Source organism: Apus apus, chromosome 2 (genome assembly GCF_020740795.1).
Source record: "Apus apus isolate bApuApu2 chromosome 2, bApuApu2.pri.cur, whole genome shotgun sequence".
Taxonomy (NCBI): Eukaryota; Metazoa; Chordata; class Aves; order Apodiformes; family Apodidae; genus Apus; species Apus apus.
Genome location: NC_067283.1, coordinates 140290729 through 140316062, shown reverse-complemented (window position 1 = coordinate 140316062; position 25334 = coordinate 140290729). Strand labels below are relative to the sequence as shown.

General features: G+C 34.4%; 1 protein-coding gene across 1 annotated transcript in view; it reads left to right on the top strand.

Annotated features, from left to right (window-relative positions):
- The window catches only part of CSMD3 (CUB and Sushi multiple domains 3), a 558931-nt gene that overhangs the window by 342140 nt on the left and 191457 nt on the right, over positions 1-25334 (top strand). Inside the window, exons 21-25 of the mRNA XM_051611448.1 lie at positions 6800-7015; positions 7643-7831; positions 15586-15755; positions 21475-21631; positions 24316-24507. Coding sequence (XP_051467408.1) covers positions 6800-7015; positions 7643-7831; positions 15586-15755; positions 21475-21631; positions 24316-24507 — 924 coding nt within the window. The remainder of the gene's footprint in view (positions 1-6799; positions 7016-7642; positions 7832-15585; positions 15756-21474; positions 21632-24315; positions 24508-25334) is intronic.

Sequence of the window (25334 nt, the reverse complement as noted above, 5' to 3'; positions counted from 1 at the left end):
GTAATTCCTAGAATTGCCAAAGTGGACTGGGCCTTAGTACTTTCCCTAGAACAGAAAGTCTCTAAAAGTTTAGTCCAAGTAAAAGATAGTTGGATGTGTGCATATTAATATGTGCAGGTTAAAGCAGACAAATGCTTTCTCTGTGTTAATGAAGAAATACCTTATCTTAGAGAGGGATTAGCTGGAAGTAGTCATTAATATTTAGGGGGTATCAAAAGAAAAATCTGAAGTCAAGATTTAAGTGAAGATGTTATTCATATTATGGTATAAAAAGGAACTAAGTTAATGAGAGAGGAGCTGTTTAGCTGTTGACAATGAAATGTCAAAAAGAAAAGTCCTATTATTTTAAAGAAAAGAAACTGTTTCAGCTTATGTAAACACATTTTCAGAGTGACAGCATAGAAATGACAGTTTAATATGCGTTTATAGTTTGAATATATAATACAGTTTAGAAATAAATGTTGAGGGGAAAAATAATAAATAATTGAATACACTAAGAGGCAATTTGCAGAGGTAACAAGGAATTACATAATGACACAGAAGCTGAGGGATACAAGACTTTTAAGAAAATGGTGGTTATTTGTTGAAGACAGATTTCAAGATTAAGATGTAATACTGATTTTCTCTCTGCAAAGTTAAGAGTTGTTTCAAAGAAATGCAAGACATGTAGGAGAGGTTAGAGAATGCTTAGGACACAAATGGAAGTTGGGATTTCCAGGTAGCAAAATTTCTTTGAAATAGTGTGTCATAACTGTTTCAGGTGAAAGGCTGTGGGACTAGATGAGAAGAGATGGATCAGACTTCTCAATTGTTGTTGATATTTTATTTTTCATATGGGAGTGACTGTATAATACTCTTGTAGGAGTGAAAAGAACTAAGAGAAACATAAGCATTTAATGTTAAGGGAAGGAGAGAAATAGAAATGAGTGTCAAAAGCAAAAGTGAATATAAATGGGATGAGGTGATAAGACACTGAAAAGAAAATTGCATCTTTAACACTGGAAAGAATATAGAAAAGGGAATTAAAGGGAGAAGAAGGAAGGCAAGATCAATTCTGAATTTCATCAGTTTTGTCTGTGAGGCCGTGAAAAAATTGACAAAGTATACTGATGTTGTATTTCTTTAAGAAAGTGTTGTTGATAACATAAAACCAAGAGTTCTCTCGCAGAGAACTGTGCTGAACTGTGATCCCCTTGTTCTGTTATGTACAAATAATGCAGTAGTTCTTCCTCTAGATGTTAAAGCACTCTGAATGGATGTCCTATTTAAAACTTCTTAAAGTGTTAGAGTGGCAAAGGATATCTCTCAAAATTCTTGCTCCAGCTATTTCTCTGTCTTTTTACTACCAAATGTTGTCATTGTGTCAATACATTTCTCTTTTAAGTATCCACAAAAAAAAGGCATTCTGAAATAATTGAGCTTACAACAGATGCTACATTTGCCCTTCTTACCTGTAGGTATACCTGTAGATATGGCTTTGAGAGTTTCAGGAATATCATGTACTTTGGATCTTTTGCAAAGGAGAAAGGATGTGGGAAGAATACAACTGTCCTTCCAGATAAGCAAGAAAGACCGATAGAAAGTATAAGAAAGCTGTAGTAAATTAGCTTGCACCCTATCTGAAAAACCATTGGATAACCAGCTCAAACTTTGTAATTTGGGCATTGAAAACAAGTAGCAGAGATAGATAGGAGTTCATCTTCATGGAGTAATATGTAATTGAGTATTATATAAATTCTACAGTAAACATGAGTCTGAATTAAGTCATATTTTTTCAGGATTCTTGAAAGACATTTTATTAACACTTTCATTTTTCTTAAATTAAAAATGGGAAAAAATATTTTTTTAATAAAATTAAGTAGAGGGGTTTTTTTGTGGTTTATATTTTTTTCTTGAATCTTCAGCTGGAGAAGTACTTAAAAGTTGGGATAAATAAAAGGTTACATTTTCAATGTGATTACATCTTGTGTGAGGCTATTGGAAAAAAACTACCATAACACCAAAAAACACCAAAACATGACAAGTATGAATGCTGTGTTGTAATTTTAGTTGGGCATTTTGTTTCATGCTGCTCAGAGATCTGCTGGAAACAATTCAAGAATGAGGATTTGCTTTGAGTAGGAAACAGAAATATTGCATGAACTTCTAATATTTATTTTTTTTTTGCTGGCAAAAAGGTATTAATACTTTAGGTCTTCCTGTAGTACTGTAGGAGGAAGGTAGTTCTTCTTTTATGACAAACAGGCTTACTTAATTTAACTTCAGGCTTCTAACAGTAAAGTTCTATGTCTGAGTAAGCTAGTCCATTAGGCCACTACTGTATTTAAAGGATAAATGCATATCTCTTCAGGATATTATTTCTCTCACCCCAAAAAATTGTTTAAAGTAGATGGAATGAACCATCCTCTGAAGGTGCCTATTTACCTCTATCATCTAATGTAATGGGAATTTATATAATTCCCAAATTAATTCTTCATAGGTAAGTTTTTGGGTAGTTACCATTTGGGAAAATTAATCCTGTTTTCTGCTCTATTTTATGTCTGATAAAATTCCAACTTCAGAATATCAAGGAGTATCTTCTATTGGCCAATGGCAAGTCATATGATTTTTAAAAAATAAAGTTTTCTTTAGCCTTTTAATATTTATTTTTTTTACAAGATTTGGTTGTTTAATGTCAGGCTGCCAAGAAAATATGTAAAACCTGTAGTTCTAGAATGCTGTGAGGTATTTTTTTTAAGCACATATATTTATGTTCCAACTTCATGCTGGTATTTTATAATAGCAGACAATTAAATGCATACATTTAGTTAAGATTTGTAATTTACATCTGGATATGTTGTATTGCTAAGAAAAAAATTCTGGTTTTGCATATCCTGGTTAAAAAACATAATCTGTCATATAAATATATATTTTTTAATGTTACTGTTCAAGTGTATTGAAAAATCTAGATTTCTGAGATGTGTTCATGTGGACCATCACTATGATTCTTGAATGTCCATTCAAGCTTGGTATGATTTAGTTTTTTAAAAAAATTGTGAACTTGGGAATGAAACATACACCTTAAATATAGTTAATATGTGTAGTCATTGGTATCATTTATGAAGAAGAAAGGAAGCATTTTTCATGACAATAATGAATGCATTTTGTCTGTGGCTAATATGGTGAAACGAAACTTGTGGAGTATCAATGGTGTATTTTAAACAATTTACTAATGGAATAGTTAATTTGCCCATCCCCCAACAGTCTGGACTGTAATACTGAAAAATGACATTAGAGTGTTATGTCTTTATTTCAGATTTTAAATATTCTATTATAAAGAAAGGAGCACGTGAGAGAAGGAATCTACCTGAACATATCTTTAAAAATTCTTCTCTGGAGAAGACACAATCTGTCAAACAGTATATATTAATGTGATTAGGATGTTTTCTGAAGAAAATTAAATTGTACAGCTACTGCTGGGGTATACCTTGGGGTTTTGCTTAGAAATGTCATAGCAATCTGGAAAATTAATTGAAACATTTCCTTGAGTTAAACCTTGAATTTGGTGTGTAAGCAATTATAACTGAAGCTCAACTGTTATTCAGAGGAATTAAATTATTTTGTGTTACTAGCATAAAATTTTCTTTGGCATTTCTTGTTGCAGTATACATGCATGCATAAAAAGGTTGAAAATTAATTTGGAGTGCAGTAAATGCAACAAATATGGCCTGAATTTTAGCCTCATTCTGTATATAACACATTTTTCTCTCAAGCTGTTTTCATGTCAGATCAACACGCTTTCCTATGTAAAATTATGATTAAAAAGGGTAAACTAGTTAAGGGTTTATAAATCCCAAAATATAATTCATGTTCTTTAGCTCAAAATATATGTAATCTAACCTTGATTCCAAAATTCAGTTTGTGATTTTTGTCAATTTATTGTCACACAGTGTAGGAGAATAAATAGGATGCTCAATGCTGCTGAATGACTTTGCTCATATAAATAGTAAAATTCTGAATGGATTCCTTGGATTATCAAGTTTTATCCTTGTCATGGTTTAACTCAGGATTGGCAATTAAACTAATGAAAACCATATTCTCAATCCCCTCCCCCTCCTACCCAGGTAGGGAAAAGAGAGAGAGAGAACAAGGAGAGAGGCTTTCAGATTGAAAACTAAGCTAGGCAGCTTTAACAAAATACTAATTATAAAAAAAATATACACAAATACATGCAAATATGTGCAGGAACATGCAAAATCCTTTTGCCTCCCTCCACCCCAGCAACTGCCATGGCATTCTCCTGAGCTGTGAGCAGTTCCATAAAGTCCTGGAGCACTGCTGGATGGAGTGGCAGAGCAGACAGGAGCTGAGGGGAGAGTTACGAGGGTCAGGAATGCAGATATAAAATAATCAATAAAAAGAAAATTGGCTTTATCCTGGCTCAAATCAGAACAATCCTACACATAAACACAATCCTATCCTGTAATTTCCAAATCGGTGCTACCAAGAGTGTGTTTATCTAGATCTGCAAACTACAGGCAGTGTAGGGAGGGCAGTGTGGAGCTATAAGAAGAAGAGGAGGTATCTACTTGAAAAAACTGAATAGTTCTGTAGTCTCTTTAAAGAGAAGCACAGCCCAGAGATCTCTTAAGATCCAAGAGATTTCTCTTGTTGCTCCTATTTGCATGTCCAACTGACAGCAAGACTAAGTATATATTCCAGTATGTACATACACATATAAAGCTGGTCACACAGACCCACATGGACAGAGACAAGTGTCTTTACTGGCACACAAGAAACACCAGCAGTGCTGAAACAAACATAAACACCACAGAAAGCCAAATCATATTTCTCCAGCTGGGCTGATGGGAACAGGACTTTGCTAGAGTGAAACCAACTCTCACACACACATGCACGTATTCCCACAACCTTCCAGGTCCTGGCCTAGGAGTTTTCCCCCAAGATCCCTTTCCTTCTAGGTGCTGTTCCCCTGTGTCCAGTGGCCATTTTTTCCAGTTGTTGGCCCCTAACCTCATCCAGCTGACCAGACAGTCCATACTAATGTTCACCAGTCTCACATGGTTGCTCACTCTCTGTAGAAAGGATACATACACTAATGAGAGCTTAAAAGTAATAAGAGGGAAAGGTTGTGGTGGTTAGGTGCAGGGGTTACTAAAAGAGGCTTATGCCTCTAAATTTTCCCACTTTTTTCTTCATTATCTAGCATGATCTGTCCCTATATCTACCTTTGGCTCTAAACATCCCACCAAAAGTTTTGCAGTGTTCAAATACTGTTTTAAAACCTCATATGAAGTTTTACATAATCTCACAAATTCCTTCAAATGCTCCATAATAAATTTATCATTTCCCTAAGGCCCAAGATAATCTTTCCATCATTCTAAGCAGTTACTGCTACAAGATGACAGTGATACATTCAGTGGTTCATCAGTCAGAAACTTAAAAAGAGTTGTGGTCTTTGTTAGTGTCTCTACTTAAGCTTGTGTATGTTTGTATATCATTTATTGCTTCCTTCATTTCTTGTCTTTGATTTCTATACTATAAGTTATTTGACAAGGTATCCTCCTAAACCAAGTGTTCATACATTCAAGATAACCTTCCAGACTCTATTTACTAGATGTGATTGAGTTGTATTAATGTGAATGTCTAATGCCATTTGAGACAACCTCAGGGATCCAATGTATTGTAAAAAAAAAAAAAAAAAATCTACAGGAGAATCATACTGAGAGCTTCTAAAGCAGCACAAGAATTCTAGAAAAGATAACCTCCAGCACTTAAAGAGGCATGAAGTTTCTATGTTTAAAAAACTGAGTCAAGCACAGTACATCTAGTTTCACTCTTAGATTTTGTTCCTCTGTTTGGGAATTTCTTGGAGGTGAGGCGAAAGTAGGAGGGGGAAGTATTTGTTTGCTTTTTGGTTAAATTCTGTCTAATATTAAAAGTCTGTTGTCCATGAGAGCACCCAGAGATCATTAATCTTCATGTACTATGTTAATCTTCAGTCACATGAATGGATCTTCCTAAGGCTTACATCATTATAAATATTTTACAGAGCCTGAATCACAGGTTTCTAACTTACGTGATAAAACTTAGGATGATGTTACACTAGAGGCCTCGTTGATCACTTAAACTGGATAATGTCTTCTCCTCTTCCTTCTTGACATTTCTGTACATTCTACTCAAAGACCATGGTCTGACTCTTGGTTACAGAAAAGCAGAAAAAGTAATTTGTCTGTTTTGACTTTCAAGTCTTTTATTGCTATTGTGTTCCAGAATATATCTTCCTTTCAAGATGTGCGATTTGCATCTGCTGGTTTGCAAAAAAACATACTGTTGACATCTTATTAAGAGACTACCCTTTGGGGGGGGAGGAAGTGCTTTTATTACTGTGTGTACCATTAGAAAATAATGTAATATATTTCATAACCTTTTCTTTCACTGCAGTACAAGGATACTGTAAGAAATAAGGTTTTACCTTTCCCATTTTACAATAATTGTGATTTTTTAAATGCATAGTGCATCACTGGATTTTACATTAAAATGCAATTAGATATATTTGAGTTTTATAAATCAAACATCCATCTTTTGCAGCTAAAGGCTAAAGTGAAAGGTCGTGTGAAAACAAAAATACCTGCAATATTTTTGTATTAAAATCTAGAAAGATACTAATTTTTTTAAAAAATTGGATTATCTTATTTTTCTGAACTATGATTCATAATGGAATGCATTAATTTAATCCTTGACTTAATTACATTGATATTAACAGTATGATATGTAAATCTAATTCTGCTTTTTCTAATAGGAGTGCAGTTCACCTTCTACACCTTTCATTTGGAGGATCATCATGACTACTTATTAATAACAGAAAATGGTAGTTTCACACAGCCATTAGCACGTCTGACTGGCTCAGAGCTTCCTTCACCAATCAATGCTGGTCTCTATGGAAATTTCAGGGCTCAGTTGCGCTTTATTTCAGATTTTTCAATATCGTATGAAGGATTTAATATTTCTTTCTCTGGTAAGGAAATATCTGTAACACCTAGCTCCTAATTTTTTTTTTTCATTTTTTTTTTCCCTCCAGAATTTTATGCAAAGAATAATAAAAAAGAAGCTTAACTTTGAAATTATTTTGGTGAAAACATATTGAAACATAAAGTTGTTTCCTAAGCACATACATTTAAAAGCAACCAAACCTCTGTGCCTCTGTAGGGACATTTCTGCTACATGATAAATAAGGTAGCAGTAAACTATGACACATTATCAGGTGAAGGGAGGAAACAAAACTAGTCTAATTTCAGTTAGTGAAATTCCATATAAGCCCAAGTGTCAACTATTTAGGCTTTTATGCTATGGCATTGTTTCATTTGTTTTAGATACCTGTGACATTTATGGCTCTTCAAAGAGTGACAAAGCATGATGTGATACTCATCTTTAAAACATTATGAATGTATTCATTAGTCTTACTTTTTAATGTATTATAATTGCTAATTTAACATTCATGGATTAATTTTATTTTAAATCTAAAATCTTTATTGCTAGTCAGGTGGAAAGATACTGAAATTACAAAAGTGCAACTTTATAAATATGACTGATAGAAAACATGTTGTTCTCATTCATACAAGCTGACTTCCTCTCTTGTTTTCAGAGTATAATCTTGAACCTTGTGAAGATCCCGGGATTCCACAATTTGGTAACAGAATAGGATTTAATTTTGGAGTGGGAGATATTTTGACATTCTCCTGTTCATCTGGATATCGTCTAGAAGGAGCTTCAGAGATTATTTGTCTTGGTGGTGGCCGAAGAGTATGGAGTGCACCTCTGCCAAGGTGTGTGGGTACGTGGTCAGCTGCTTTCATTTGCTTGTATGTGTAGTCATTGTCCATGGATTTGCAGATTTACAGCATGGAAAAGCATGGTAATACATGTACTCTCATATTCTTCATATTCTTAGTCAAATTTATTTAATCTTTTCTTAATATATTTAGTATTACAACTATCAGTGGACTTTATAGTCTATACCTGAAAGCATTTCAAAGCTGAGGACACAATGCTTACACTTCTTGTTTTGATTAATAGGAACACAGGGTTTAAATTAAAATCATCATTTACCAGTTTGGATGCCTAAAAGTTTACTCTGCTTTTCAATACAAGCTTCCAAGTGAAAACTGTGTTACAAAATTGTGTACATTTAGTTAGAGTACTGAGACAAGAGTTATTTCATAATGCTAGGTCTATGTATAGGAGTGTAGTCAGCCTTGGCTTCCTATGTAAGGTAGAGAACCATATCCTCGGAACAGTTATTCTGGTTTTAAAATTACAGCTAAGTAACAGGAAACACTTTCTAGTGGTTCCTAACACATGCCACTCATTGTAGAGGTAGCCTACACATGTAGTCTTGACTGGAAACTTAACTTTTAATGGCTAATGATATCTGAGCTGAATTCAATCTGAATGTCGTTATTTTCAGTTCTGTTGAGAATTGTTAAAACATAGCCACCAAAATCTCTTAAAAAGTAGGATAGTTACTTAAATGTCTGTAGTGTGCCTAAGAGTGTATGCTATATGAAAAGGTTTATGTATAAAAATCTCAGTATCATTGTGCATTTGAAATATATTTTCATACTAAATGGTATGATATTAAAATATGTTTCTTTCAGAATCTGTTTGTGTAGTAACTATTAATTTATTATGTGCTTGCTCTTATCCAGTGTTGGTTGCTGCATGGTAATTTTTATGTCCAAACTATTCCTAATATTACATTGATATAACAAAAGCTCTGAATTTGGCATGTGTATAAGCAACATTTATGTACGTATCTACAGAAGATAAGGGATAGAAACTAAGGCTTGGAGGAGGTAATCCTTGAATATTGACCAGCTCTCCTGGTCTCCTCTGCAGTCCAGGATTTTATCTCATGATATCCTAACAGCCATATCCCTGAAGAGAGTGAAATCTGCTCTCCTTAAGTCCAGGGAAGAGAGCTTGCTGTGGACTCTCCTAGTTGCCCTATAGATCCTGAATTCCATCATTTTGTGGTCGCTGCAGCCAAGGTTGCCCTTAAGCTTCACATTGTTCACCAGGCCATCCTTGTTGATGAGAACAAGGTCTAGCATAGCACCTTTTCTAGTTGGTTCCTCTACCACTTGGAAAAGGAAGTTGTCATCAATGCATTCCAGGAACTTCCTGGATTGCTAGTGCCTTGCTGTGTTGTTCCTCCAGCAGATACTGGGGTGGTTGAAATCCCCCATGGAGACCATTGCTTGTGAATGGGAAGCTGCACCTATCACCCTGCAGAGGGCCTCTTTCTAGTCGGGTGGCCTATAGTATACTCCCACTGTGATGTCACCAGCCCCTGTCGTCCCTTTAATCCTAACACCAAGCTCTCTGTCAGCTCCTCATCCGTCCCCAGGCAGAGCTCCGTGAACTCCAGTTGGTTGTTGATGTAAAAAGTGACATCCTCTCCTCTTCTCCCCTGCTTGTCCTTCGTAAAGAGCTCATACCTATCCATTCCCACACTCAAGTCATAGGAGTCATCCTGCCATGTCTCAGTGATGCCAGTTACATCATAGGCCTGCAGGCTTGGACATATTTGCAGCTCCTCCTGCTTATTTGCCATACTGCATGCATTTGCACAGAGGCATTTAAGTTGGGCTTCCATTGAAGCTGTGTCACTGTCTGGTGTTCCATTTTCCTTCATTTTAGGTATTCTCCTTCTGGCCTGTGATCCCTCTTCAAGCTCAGGTCATATCTTACTGGAACTGGCTTCAAAGGGGTGGCAGTGGGATAGATTGAGGATCCCTCCCCTAGCCACTCTAGTTTAAAGCCCTCTTTACTAGATTGGCAAGACTTTTGCCAAAGATACTTACCTCTTTCCCTGAAAGATTAAACCCATCAGCCCCCAGGAGACCAGGTTTCTCAAAGTGAGTCCCGTGGTCTAGGAAGCCAAAGCCCTGGAGGTGGCAACACTTCTGTAACCATTTATTGATTTTCCCAATGTGATTTGCCCTTTCAAGCTTGTTCCCTTTGACAAGGAGGGCGGATGAAAAAATTATCATCTTTGCTCCCGAATCCTTCACTGCTGCTCCCAGGACTCTGTGATACTTAGAATCATAGAACTATTCAGGTTGGAAAAGACCCTTGGGATCACCAAGTCCAACCATCATCCCTACTCTACAAAGTTCTCCCCTAAACCATATCCACCAACACCACATCCAAACAACCCTTAAACGCATCCAGGGATGTTGACTCAACCACCTCCCTGGGCAGCCTATTCCAGTGTCTAACCACTCCTTCTGTGAAAATTTTTTTCGTAATGCCCAGTCTAAACCTACCCTGTTGCAGCTTGAAGCCATTCCATCTTGTTCTATAGTTATTTGTGGTCCTCAGATTGTTTCTTGCTATAACACTGGAGCCCATGTGAAACAGCAGGAGTGGATAAGAGTCAGTGGGACATACAAGTTAGGGTAGTCTTTCAGTGGTGTCCCTTTTGTGAGCCCCTGGTAAGCAACAGACCTTTCTAAACAGTGGGTCTGGTTGGAGAGTCTCCCACGACTGCCACCTGTTTTTGCTCATTTCCGCTTGTCAATATAAGGTGAGCCAGTGGGCTGCCTTGTTTGGCTCCAGTGACTTGCCTGATCCAGCTTGTGCTTTTTCTTCTCCAGTCAGCAGAACTGTGAATCAGTCCCTTCATAGCTTCCCAACAATGGGCCTTTTCCTTTTCCTTTCTCAGGACTGTACAATTTCTTTCCAGGCTGCTAAAACTTAGATAGAGGACACTTTAAAATCTTGGGTTTTTTCTCATATGCTGTTTCCACTTCATTTCTACTTGACACAATTTTTGTCAGTTTTTCTCAGTATATCCTAATAGACAGGCTGAGTGAGTTGTGGCTGTTCAGCCTGGAGAATTCAAGTCTCTAGGGAGTCCTCATAGCAGCTTTCCAGTATCTGAAGGGGGCCTACAGAAAAGCTGGGGAGGGACTTTTTACAAGGCCTTGTATTGAGAGGACAACAGGTAATGGATCAAAACTGAAGGAGGGGAGATTTAGGTTCAACATTAGGAGGAAAATCTTTAGTGTGAGGGTGCTCTTGACACTGGAACAAGTTGCCCAGGGAAGTTGTGTCTGCCCCACCACTGGAAGTGTTCAAGGCCAGGTTGGATGTGGCTCTGAGCAACCTGATCTAGTGGGAGGTGTCCCTGTCCATGCAGGGGGATTGAAACTAGATTGTCTTTAAGTTCCCTTCCAGCCCAAACCATTCTATGATTCTCTGATTCTTTTAGAATCAGTCTTTGATGTTCTGGTCATACAAGTTTCCAAGCAACTATACCTGTTACAATTATGCAAAGCAGACAAACAGATATAAAAAATCTAGAGGAAAATCAATTAATTTATGTCATGTTTATTGCAGGCTTTTCAGATAATACTGTATATTGGATCTTTGCTGGTAAAGATTTTTGCTAAGCTGATAGGTTTTTTCCTGTTTGATGATGTAGCTTCTTCACCAAACTTGAGTTAAGGTGCTTTTTGGGAAATACCTGGGGAGTGAAAAACAGGAATGTCTGAAAGGTTATATTGTATGAGAGAAAAAATAAATTCAGTGTTGAACTGAAGCACAGTTATGTAACCAATGAAGAGAAGGTTCTGCCTCGGATATGTCTGCAGTAATTGCAGTCCCTTAATTGGCAAGAGAGCCATTAGCTGCCCTCGGCACATCTTATTCCATATTGCCATTAGAGTCCTGCTGCACAGCTATATCCATTTCTGTGCACATGCAAAATTTAAGGCAAAGTACTCAAGATGGGGCCACCCCATGACTTTCATGACTTCATAACTCAGGAAAAGAACATGTCAGTCACAGCTTAATCTTCTCAAGGTCATCATGTTCTCCTATGTGTTGTTATCTTGTTCTGACAAGTTTTTTTTTCTTGCATATGTCTGCCATCAGTTGATGAGGTAGAACTTCTGAAGATTAACAGTTTTATAAGAAAAAAGTTCATTGGGCACTGCATTTAGATACACTTTCTGAAGTAACTTTTCAGTACTATACAGTCTTTTCAGTATTATACAGCTTTTCAGTCTTGTTGGTTAAAGATTAAATCCTTTTCAGAATATTCCCACTTACTTGCCCGGTCAAGCTGTTCCAATGCACTTAGCCTCCTAATCAAGAGATAACATCTTTTCAAAATACTGCTATTTGTAGCTCTTATCTTTTGATTTCAAGGGATTGTCTTGAAGCAAACAATGGCTGAATTTCAATTTGTAGCAGTAGCTCATATATTTTTGTTTGATAATAATTGATGGTGAGCATTTCATTAGCTGAATTCAGAGAAACCTTGCAAAATTCTCCTAACAGCATTTTTTCTAAAAAAAGGCCACTCACTAAGGAATGTTTACATATTTCAAAAAGTTAAATTGTCCAAACAGATGCATTTCATTCCTTCATTACAATAACAACATTTTACATGGTAACATAATTTAAATACACTAATAACCAGTAGTTTAAACTAATCTGTTTTATTATGGAAATATGCAATGAATACACATTCATAACAAAAAAACCGCAAACATAACAGTAATTACTAATAAATAGCAATGTTTTCCTTTCATTATTTTTCTTTGAGTTGTTTCTTTTCCTTTCTAATACTGAAATTATTATATATTTCTGCTGAAGTCCAGAAACAGCGCTTTACTTCAATCTTAGTGTTACATCCTTCTACTTTGTATAATACTGAATTAAAGTCTTTGTGGAAGCATAGCTGAATGTTGGAATATTTTCCCTAATTATTTTTTTTTCCCTACAACGTGTATAGGGTAAGTTTTAAGTTTCAGCTGAAATCAGTGGATTTTTATTTTTTTTTTTACACCTTGTCATTAAAGTAAGCAGAATTTCATCTCTGTTGAATAGGGAATCTTATTAAAATTAAACATTAGGCAATGCAGAAATGATTGCAATATCTGATAAAAATTCTGTTTTTAAAGGATGGACGGACTTTCTGTCCTTCATTGTAATGCCCGTTAAAATTATTTTCCAAACACTTTAAACAAATTACCTGTTTAATATTTGTATTTATTTTAAACTTAAGAACTTATTTAACATTTGTTTTACCTAAAACTTTTTACTCATCACTTTTTTCACTCATGACATCATTTTACTCATCATTTACTCATCATAGTCTTTTAAAAAATTTATCCTACAGTATTAACATCAAAGAACAGAAGGCAACCATAGGTTACCTGAAGTTCCATGTAATTTTAAGCAACAGACCTGTTGGGTTTTTTTTGTTTGTTTTCTTTTTTTTCTTTGGTTTGGTTTGTTTTTTTAAAGTCATAACTTGCATACACAGGAGGCAAGTGGAGAAGCCAGGAACTATTGTCATTTAGTAAGAATCCCTCTAAGAAATGTACAAAAGAAGCTACTGTTGTAGGCTACAGTGTATGCTTTCCTGTAAAGATATATTACTGAATGCTATGGGAGAAATTCTTTTATACTGTAGTTTGCAAGACTGTTGTTACTAAACTTGCTTTCTTGTCTGCTAACACAAGGCTTGAGACCTTGCATAGAATCACAGAATGGTTTAGGTTAGAAGGGACCTTTGAAGATCATCTAGTCCACCCCCTTGACAGGGACATCTTTCACTAGATCACGTTGTTCAAAGCCCCATCCAGCCTGACCTTGAAAACTTCTAATGATGGGTTATCTACAACTTGGAACACAACGTTCTCCCTCTAAATTAAAAAAAGTACAAGCAGGTTGATAAATATTACATGAAAAATTACCTTATTTTAAACAGAAAACGTTATAGTTCTCAAATACTAGTTTAGAAACTCCTAACAGGTAGCTCACTGCGCTTTCATATTTAAAAAAATTGCTTTGAATTACAGTTCTGACAAAAACAGAGTTGTTGGACAACTTAATACCGTAATTACCTAGTCCTTTTGACTTTATCATCTCTCTGAAATGGGAAAGGATATCCCCCAAACTGAAATTACAATCATCTTAGTTCTATGGGTTGTAATTCAAACTGACCTATGCATCTTCAGAGCAGCAAATACACATTTATTTAAGGATGAAATAAAAGGATAGACATGATCACATGCGCTACAAGGTTTTCCACTTCTGCCTAGATTATGTGTCTCCAACTGTTCTAAACCAAAGTGATTACTCCTGAATTATTTGGGTATTTGTTCTGTATCACTTTTAATTAAATATATTCATCAAGTGTTTATTTGGCTTTGATCTGTGCCTGATTTGGCTTTCTGCACAATATTTGTTTTAGCTGCATATAGAAAGAATAGCTAATCAATGGGCTTCTTTCTCATTTAATGTACAAATTCCCTATATAAAATATGTATTTCATTATTCTGGATTTAGCTCAAACAAGTCTGGATGAGAACATTATAATAATGCTAATAAACAATAACACCTGTTAAAATGTATACCATAGATTGTTTTGGCATCTTTTCAAGCTGTCAAAAGTACCACATCGTTTTGCACAATACTATTTCTTATTCTTTGAAATTATAAACCAGTCAATTTTCCAGGTTAAAATAATGGGTGCATTCTCATTAGACTGATTGAAATAAATGGCAAGATGGCAGTGATCTTGGAAACAAACATAAGTCCGGAAAATGTAGTGTTACAGTTAAATTTAAAATTTATCTAAATCTGTTACAATGAGAGGAAATGCTCTTCTCTTTGCACTATAATGACCATATTTCAAGACTAAATAAAAGAGGGAAGGAAAGAATTGTAATAGTTTGTCAGTGTTAATGTAAAATACCTAAAGATGTCTTAATAAACGTTACGTAAGTAATCCAAAATACTATAGTAAATTAAAGTTAGTTATTAATACCTAATGTAGCTTTGCCACAAGATTTTATGTTTTTGTTGGTTTTGTTGGGGTTCTTTTTGTGATCACACTTAGGTACCAAAGTCCTCAACTACAAGGTTTCTTTTTTATTATTATTTTTAAATAATATTGGAATTACTTGGAAATACTTTCCTATTTTTATTGTTAAATCTTAATCTTTAACCCTTTCTTTTCTTCTTTTTTTTTTTTTTTGCCCTGGGAATTAATGTTTTCCTACTTACCTATTAATTAAATTAATAGCAATAATTTATTTTTTTTTTTAGCTGGTAGCTGTAGTGTAACTATTTTTCTACTATAATTTATATCATTGACTATGTTGTTTATTTTAGTAAATTAATATTGGAGAAGAATTCCCCTTTTTCATCAATCTGTGCGAAAATGTATGTTCTCTGCATGTATGTATATTTACATACGTGTGTATATATAAACACACATACCAACTTCTAGAACACTTTTACTTTCATTTAAGACATTATGATTATGGAACGCCATTAACATTATTGTAACTCTCCATATTATTTAACATACTTTTATTAAATATATCAATTTAGAAGTATTTTTGTAGCCTTCAAGTACTGTCATGAACATATATTTAGAACTAGATTTTAGATATCAATATAATGTTGATCTAGGTTGCATTAACATTCCCACTATCACCATTACTAAAAATATTTATGCTTTCTATTAAAATATGCCTTAACATTTTCTTTTAATTGCAGCTGAATGTGGAGCCTCCACAACAAATAGTGAAGGAATCTTACTGTCCCCCAATTATCCTCTTAACTATGAAAACAACCATGAATGTATTTATAGCATTCAGGTACAAGCAGGGAAAGGAATCAATATTTCGGCCAGAACATTTCACTTAGCCCAAGGAGATGTTCTTAAGGTATGTAACCAAGTAATTTATTTGGAATTTCTAAACTTGTAGTTCTTCATATTGTTGGAAGTTTACCTGTCTGTGACAGTACAGCATCAGGTAAATTTATATGAGGCATTTCTCAGAAAATACCTATCTAAATGAGTTTCATTTCTAAAAACAAGCAAACTGATGCTTTTGCATAATCTATTTCTTAAAACGTTTACTTTTCTGACCACATATAATTAAAAGAAAGATTGAAACTGTAAACCAAATGTATGTTTGTATTCCATTAGTGTTAAATATTAATCAGTTACCTCTTTTGTAAATTTTTTCTTCCTCAGTATCTTCATGACTTCAGCTGTGGTGTAAACATAATAAACAATCCTAAAAGCTTACTTTAATGCCCTGTCTACATACTACCTTTTGTACATGGGGTTTATGGTTTAAAGTATTCTAATTTTGTGTGGTATGAAGCATCTGCAAAATGATATTCACAACAATTGCATGTAAAAGGAATTTTTGCATTAAATAACAACAAGGTACTAGAACCTTCCAGAATTTTATAGAGTGATTTCACTTTATAAATTCAGGAGAATTTACATCAATTTGTTCATAGATTTTATTACTGTATTCCCCAAAGTATACATTTCCAGAGTCATCTAGTGCATAGCCAGCTACATAACCAAAACTGATGATGATCACAGTGGGTATCTTCTAGCACATACCATCTAATGCAATAAGATAGCCATAAAAGTGACTAAATAATTTTCTGATTTTTCAGAATACTCTAATTAAACTTGCCTCTCAGAAATCATAGGAACAAGACATGCCATGCCAATCATGTTTGATTAAAAATAAATAAATTTCAGCCATATTTTGCCATGTAGTTATTAAAACAAGAAGGATTATAGAAATTTCCTAAGAAAAAACTACAGCTCAGGCTAGGTTTTATCTCCCCTAATGTTAGCCATCTGAGCATTAGGTTAGGATTGCTGTTAGTTGTCAGACACAGACACTTCCAAATAGGGATTAATTATACCTAATGCATAAGCAGACCTAAACAACCAATGTAAGATGAAATGAGACAGCAAGAATAATAAATAAATAAAGTGGTTTTAATTAAAAAAGTCTTATGCTCTTCTTAAAGCACAAGTAAAACAAAATAAACTGAATGCTACTAGATATCCAGCATGCACAAGGTATGTTTATTTAAATTTGGCCTCACTGCTTACTTCAGAACCAAGTAGATAACTTTTGATTTTTACATTAATCAACACAGAAAGATTTAATTTGAAAGATGCTTAAAGTTTATTAACATATAAATAGCATGAGGAAAAAACAACAACAAGAAAAAAAACCAAACAAAAACCACCAGGTTATTGAAGTTACTGTTAAAACATTCAGATGATCTAGGCAAGCATGTATTTTTAACAGTTTTGAAATTTCTAAATGAAGCAGAAATAACAGTAAAGTTACGGTAAGATCTTTAAATTAACCAACATTAGCATAAGGTTTGAAGTCAGGTCTTACGTTTGAACTTGAATCCTTATCCACCTAAATCACTATCCTAATATTACTACCCACCTATTTATACCCATTCAATAAAAGTATATGGTTTCATTTTCCTCAAGACTTTTTACATTGAAACCATTGAGCTCTATTATATTCTGTGTGCATAGACTCCACCTGGAGTCCTGTGTCTAGTTCTGAGGTGCTCAGCACGGGAAGGACATGAAGCTGTTGGAGTGATTCCACAGGAGTGCCACAAAGGTGATCAGAAGGCTGGAGCACCTCTCCTGTGAGGACAGGGTGAGAGAGTTGGGGTTGCTCGATCTATAGCAGCCTTCCAGAAGGGGCACTACAGGAAAGCTTGGGAGGGACTTTTTACAAGGGCATGCAGTGAGACGATGAGTGGCAGTGGTTGTACCTGACAAGCATTTTGACTGAAACTGCTTATTTTTTTGTTCCTTTCTTGTATCTCCATCCATCAGTTTTGCCTGTAAATTGTGTAGTCTCCAAGAGCCATAAGCAAACCCTTTAGATTTGCATGGAAAGGAACAGAATTGCTATTCACCTACTTGCCTTAATATTAGTTTGTTACTGGTCAAAGCTTTAATTATGTTGAAATCAGTTCAATGTATAAAGTATTATTTTATGTAAAAGATTTTAAAATTTACTTTTCTAATTTACTGGGGGAAAGGCATATTTTATTAAACAAAGGTAATATTATTGTTTTCTTTATTTTCAGTCAGCTTCACCATAGATAAAAATGTACCTATGCATGGTACTAATTAATGTGTAGATTTCTGTTAACATTAAAAAAACCCCAACAACTCCCATTCCCAAAAAAATTTGCAGGCAGATTCCACAAATGAAGCTAAAACAAAACAGAAGGGAACACCAAGTATGAAAAGGACTGAGTTGGAAAGAGAACATGAGTTGTTTGTATTTGTTTTTTTTTTTCCTTTTGTACTAGGTTATATGCTTGATGTTCTGAAGAGAGCTGATGTGCAAAATAAAATTGCACTCATATGGGAAAAAAAATGGCACTAAGAATTATTTTTGAATAATAATAAACTGTAATGAAGCAATATTTCTTTTTCTTTCTACTCAAATACTCAGGGCAGCAACAGACAGTAAAATAAATAGAAGAACTGACACTAGGGACTCCTGTGCTAGGCTCAGCACTCTGTCCTCCTGCAAAATACAGAGGGTTCAGTTTTACTGCATTTGTTTGCTGTCTCATCTGTGGTCCAGCTTTGAAATGTGTGCCCATGATTCATTTTTGAGAGTTTTTGTGCAAAGACTTCAAAGGGAGGTCATGTTTGGGTCTTTTTTGCTATTTTGCTTCTTAAGAATCTCCACACTTGCTATCAAAATCTTTTCAGCAGTATCATTGTCAAAGCATGAGTGAGAAATAGGTAATAAATGTAACAGACAAAAAAAACCCCCAGCAAACATATGGGCCCTTTTCTGTCTTTATATTAGTGCTTCTATTTGCATCTGATATAAATGATACATTTGACAGGGTGTTGACAGCCTCAGCTCTAAGCTGCTGATTTTATGTTATTTCATCTCTTTATAAAGGCACAGATCTTCATATCCATATGCCTTTTATGTTTCAATGGCAAATTTCAAAAATAGTTTGATTAAAATGCACAAATTTAATACATTCACTTTGTAATATTCCCTTTCTAAAATTGTATGAAATTAAGTAAGTTAGCAGAAAAAAGGCCATTCATTTCCATTAAAAGTTTCTGGATAATGGAGCCCTGGCATATTCAGACATACAGTCACAGATCAATTATCTTTGCATTAATTCTAGAGGATGACTTTAAGGAAAATGCATCTAAACAAGTATTATTGTAATAATTACTATTTTTAGCCATACATTTAGCACCCAAGTGAGATAAATCCAGATGTTTCAGCAAGTTCTGTAAGAAAGAATATTCCTATATTAAAAAGAAGACATTGGTGCTACCTTAATTCATATACATATCATTTTCTGGATGGAATTCTGAAGCTTAATTACTAATTCATTAAAATTTTTTAGCAAACTCACCTATTTTAGGAAGGTTAGAAAGAAAATGCTGGTTCTGCAAATCTCTCAAGAGAATGCAGGCTGTTACCATTTTCTTTGCAGCCTAAACAGTATAATTTAAATTACATCTAGAAATATTTATTTAGTACCCATTATCTTGACTGAAATATAGAGGAAGAAACTATGACTAAAATTGAAAATTATACTACAAAATATACATCCATTTATTGTACTGAGGGAGACCCCACTGTCTTAAGGAGAGGGATGTATGTTACTTTGAATATTTTAAAATCAGCAACAACAACAACAACAAAAAATTCAGTTGCATGTTCAAATGAATCACATCCCTCTCTCCTCCAAACGCAGTTCACTTACTCAAGGAATCATAGTTTCAAAAGTGTTAGGGTACTTCAAATTTTGTTCCTTCATAGAAATTATATAAGCTTTAGAGTACTATACAGTGGGACAGCTGGTTATCTCATAAAGTAGAATTAGTGTAATCTCTGGAGACATATCAGTGTGCCAGTGTGAAAGGTGTCATATGGTATAATAATTGACAAAATTGGCAATAAAATATACGTGGGGAAATTCTAACATGAAGAAAACTTGTGTCATGGAGTGGCTTATGGAATGTTCTGGCAAGATATTGAGAAAATACTTGGTATAACATATTAATATCTTACTTTTGTTATTAGTCATGCACAGCAGGAAATGGATCACTCTTATGTAGTGTTTAAAAATAAAGTAAATCCTGAATTCTTGTTTGTTAGTTATAAGTAGCTTGGAGAGATTAGGAGAAAGAGCATCAAATTCAAGCTGGGTTTCTTGAAGTCTTTGTCGGATTGCAGTAAATCTCCTGAACGTTTTTTTTTTCTCAGTTACCCAAAAAAAAAAAGTAAGTCAAATTCAGAACTAATTTTCTATTGGTATTTTTTCTGGCTTGATTACTGACCTCAATATACTTATAAAGAAATTTTAAATAAAATTTAAAAATCAATTTTAATACTATTCAATATAATTTTAAAATTACTTTTTAGTTAATAAGGATTAACGGATTTTTTTTTTTTCTTTAATTTCTGATTTTCACTTTGTTAAAGGATGTTTTCATTCAAATGTGAAGTTTGCTTGGACTTTATTTTCTTGTTTCAGTAAAAAGAACAAGGAATGATGCCAAGTCTTTTTTCTGGATTTCTTAAACTGCTGTAAAATTATTTATTCATTAGATATGGCTAGAAATAGATTATATGTTTTATTTCAGCATATAATTAACTGTAAAGCCATTGTTATTATTAGGGATGGGAGGAATGAAAACTATTCAAAGGTCAGCTTACTGATTTGCAAGTGACATTTTTCTTAAAACCCATGTATCAAAGTTTTATTTATTATGGAAGTCACTGAATAAATTCTACAGGACCTAGTAGTTGGTTAACAATTACTGTTGAGTTAGAGTTTAACTATGTTTAGGAATTATATCAATGCAAAAACCTGTGACGTTTTAAAGCAACCAAGCTTGTAAGGAAATTTGCTGAGAATTATTAAGAAATTGTTTCATATATTTAATAATCTGATAGACATTTCTGTCTCAAATATGGAAAAGAGCAGCTCTTGAAGAAAAATAAGTAGTAAAAGCACTGTATTCCAATTTATATATAGATTACATTACTCTTTCAACTTACAGAAGCAGTTGTCCAGTTTGTTTTATTTCATAGTCTCCTTTTACTTCATAGTTATATTCAAACCTCTCTTTACATAGAAAAAACCCCAAACATATAGGTTTATTTAACAAGTCAAGGTTGAGGAGATGTAAGCTTTTCTGTTATGCCACCTGAATGACTTGAGACAGACACTATCACACATAATAGGTGTTAGCTGGTAGATTGTGACCAGCATTGTAATCCTGGCAGTGAAAGATAAAGCACAGAGGTTTAGAAAAACTGAGATAATATGGCACCTCTGCCCAATTTTATTGTTATGAAAAAAAGGATCTAACATATTTAAAACTGTTTATTTGAAAAATCACCACAATAAAGTCAATTTAATTCAAGAGAAAAACAGTATACCCAAGTAGGACTTTGGGTTGACTGGCAATAGATCTCCCTTGGCAGAGTTGTCCTTCCTCTCAATGGACATGTACAGAATTATTTTGTAAAGAAAATTTATTTTTCTTTTTTCTTCAGAACTGTAAAACTTGAATTTGTTTTACAGATCTATGATGGCAAAGACAACACTGCTCACTTGCTGGGTGCATATACTGGGGCATCGTTAAGAGGCCTGACACTAAGTAGTACTTCAAATCACTTGTGGTTGGAGTTTAACTCGGATATGGATGGCACTGATGAAGGATTCCAGCTTGTGTATACCAGTAAGTATATGAAAAAGAAGTATGGAAATTCTTTGCTCATAAGAGGAAAATTACCAATAATGGTAAGCTAAACAGTAAATCATTGATCAAAATAATACACTTTCATAATTCTACCTCAAAAACATGTAGCATACTGAAACCTTGCTTTGACAGTACTTCGCACAGTTTGATACTTAAACTGCTGTCCTCTTTCTAGAGGGCTATTTTGAAGTTATTTCCCAGTCTTGGAAAGGATAACAAAACATAGGGTAATTTTCAATTAATTGTATTAGCACATAAAAATATCTAAGCATGTGAATAATTTTAAATGCGTAACCAAAACCCATTGTTTCATTAAGATAATTCATAAGTAAAAGATGAAAATGTTGAACAAGATTGGACTCTGTATTGACCCGTAGGGCACACTGCTATTTCCCAGCCTCCAACTAGACTTCTTTCCACTGGTCATCACCCATTGACTATTTCCTATTTTGGAAAAGACAGCTAATATTTGCTTTGCAAAGATGTAGACAATAAAACCTTTGAAAAGTACCATGGACTTACCCTGATGCTTTTAAGCAGTAAACAAAATCCCCACAAGATATAATCAAGCATTTGTGACTTCAGGTGCACATTGGGAGCATTTGTGCTACTTCAGGCGTCTAAAATAGCCAACTTTGCACCTCTAGATCCCCTTCACTGTGCCCCTAGCAACCACGTTCTTCTCCAGTGTCCTGAATGGGAAGGGATGGCAGATGAGACATATATGCACAGATCAAGATTTACTGCATATAACACTGGGATCTCAACTCCTTAAAGTAGAAGGCACAAGCACAGTCATATTGTAGGGGAACTGGGAGATTGGAACAGGAGTTAAGTTTGAATGCAGAAGGTATCTTAACAATAAAATTTAATGCTTGTAAGATCAAATTGTAAAGGTTAACCATTAAAATGCTAACAACTTAATCATTATCAAGTTTTATATTAGCCCTAGAATGCTAAGTATCAATTTGAAAGGATTCTGTAATCTTTAAATTTAATGATGCAAATTACTTAACATTTAGTTTACTAAAATAAAGACAATGAAAAAGTAAAAATCTCTCACCCTTGCCTGGCTGCAGCTGGGTGTCCCTGGGTGGATTGTAATTCTCCAGAATTAGTCTCTCTGGCAGATGTCCCAGCTGGAGGAGGTCAGGCACACCCCTTGGAAAGTGTACGGGGAGTTACATGTTACATGTTCATACTCACAAAGGAAGTGATCAGTTAAAAAGACTACTTTGGTTCTGTGTCCATAAGCAGGCCATCCAGAGATAAGGGCATCTCAGAGATCAAGGCCTATATTAACTTCTTTTCATGCAGTGTGATCAATAATTTTCTTAGAAGATAGGAAATTTTAACCGGATGCTAAGTATTCAGACTGACAATATACAAAAAGGTTCTTCACATGGGACTCACGTTATCCTCTGCAGTACAGTCTCTACTGAGAAACAATAGGTTAGCTAGGAATGAGAAAAGTTCAGCTCAGAGGTTTTGGAAGCTCTTCAGGAGGTGACTCATTTTCAGTGAGACATGAAAAGAGGTGAAGGAAGAACTGGGAAGATACAGCATTAGGCTCTTTTTTTTTTTTTTTGCTTTTTTTTTTTTCCCAAACTTGTGTGAGGATATAGCCTTATCCAACCTAAAGCATTTTGTGTATAAAATAAAATACTGAACATATTTTCTATCAATAGTAATGTTTCAGTACCTGAGGAGAGATTGTGAAAGGCTACCAACTGTTAACCAGATGGACCAGTACTGTGTAGATGACTTCACTGAGCAATGCTGACATAAAATGCCTTTATTTGCTCCAATGTTACCTACATATAGACATATCAATCTGACACAAAATTACTTCTTTATCTACAAACTGTTTAAGCTGCATGATATTGATAAAATACATTTTGTTTGAACAAAATACATTTTTGTTTTGAACAAAGGGAGGTTTTGAGCTGGTTCTCAGTTAATAACAGAAACCTTATTTGGAATAGAAAAGTCATTCTCCCAAATTACAGTTTACGTTTCTCCAAATGTTTATATGCTTCCCTGTTTCTGTGTCATGCATAAGTCATTTTGTTTCCTTCTTGCTCCAAATCTCTTAAATCTCAGAAGCATCAAAATTGTTTAGCTTGAATTCTCTGTGTAATAATTATAATTGATTCCTGCATGTAGTTTTTGAATTTATTAAGTACTCAACACAGGATTAGGTTAGGGATTGATGAACAGAATTTCTTTGGTGCCATAGGTGCAATTTGTACTTTTGGTGTTCTTGTGCAGAATAACAAACATGAAACTGCTGTGCAATATTTTAATGAACATTTAAAGGCCTATTCACAAACTAGCTTGCCATCAAAGCAGGGGGACACTTCAAATGTTGCTTTATATATCATCATTTCACTTTAGAACTCATAAGTGATTATGAATTTCCTTCTCAGTCTTCAATGAGACACTTAGGAAAAATGATGTTATGACACAGTTTGGTTTTCATGCTCTAAGTGAGGGATATATACCATTATCCTACTTAGACTGTTTAAAAACAGAGAAGAAAGCTTAAATACGTTGTTTCATGAAGTCTGACATTTTTTTATTTCCATTGGAAAACAGAAAATGTGAACTTCATTCATATTTTTGTCTCATTTTTTAATGACAATGCTTTATTCCTACCACAGGTTTTGAGCTTTCACATTGTGAGGACCCTGGTGTACCACAGTTTGGATATAAAATCAGTGACCAAGGCCATTTTGCTGGAAGCACTATAATTTATGGATGCAATCCAGGTTACACACTCCATGGAAGTAGCCTTCTAAAGTGTATGACTGGGGAAAGAAGGGCGTGGGACTATCCTCTGCCATCATGCATTGGTATTAGACTTTTATTATTAACTTAAACTAATATCTGAATATAAGAAAAGACCATTAGTTAGATCTATGTGAAATCTGGTAAGATCTACTCACACATACTTTTACAGAATTCTCTGCATAGATCTTATCAAAGTCTTTGTGAGTGTTGGTGTCTTTTTTTAGGTTCAAAAATATAGTAATTATTAAACAAAAAACACATACATACTGAAATTCCTAATGTGTGCAAATCTAGTTACAGTAAGCAAATGATAAACACAAAATCACAGCTGAATCAGAAAGTCAAGACCATATATGTTTTATGAGGAGCTGCACAACTAGTACTTTTTAAAAAATCTAAATATCAATAGGCTAGATAACTTTTTGCACATTTATGTATAAATGCTATAAAATAAATTAAAATATATATGTAGAGATAAGAAGGGTCTGTTTTTGTCACTTGGATTCTGTGATGTTACTATGATGAGTAACACAGTATCATATACTTTATTACAATATTACAATAACTTAAGTTTTGCAAGTACCTATAGCCTCAATTTCTTTCACAGGAGAGTAAAAAGAAGATAAGAATAAAGATTCTAGTAGTTTTCTTCCTTTTTCGTCTTCTTTTAAAGGAAATTGAGATTAAGTGGGTAGAGGAAGCAAGGGCTGAAATGCACTTTGTGCCTAGAATTAAGTTTGACAGAAAGCAATGTACTTCAGAATATCTTTATCAAGACATAAAGCCTATTTAGGAAAAATACACAACAAGTAAGAACTGAACATCTCTCTTATGGTGTAATTGCTGAAAAATGTTATGTGTAGGTGAACCCATTTAGAATAAGAAACAA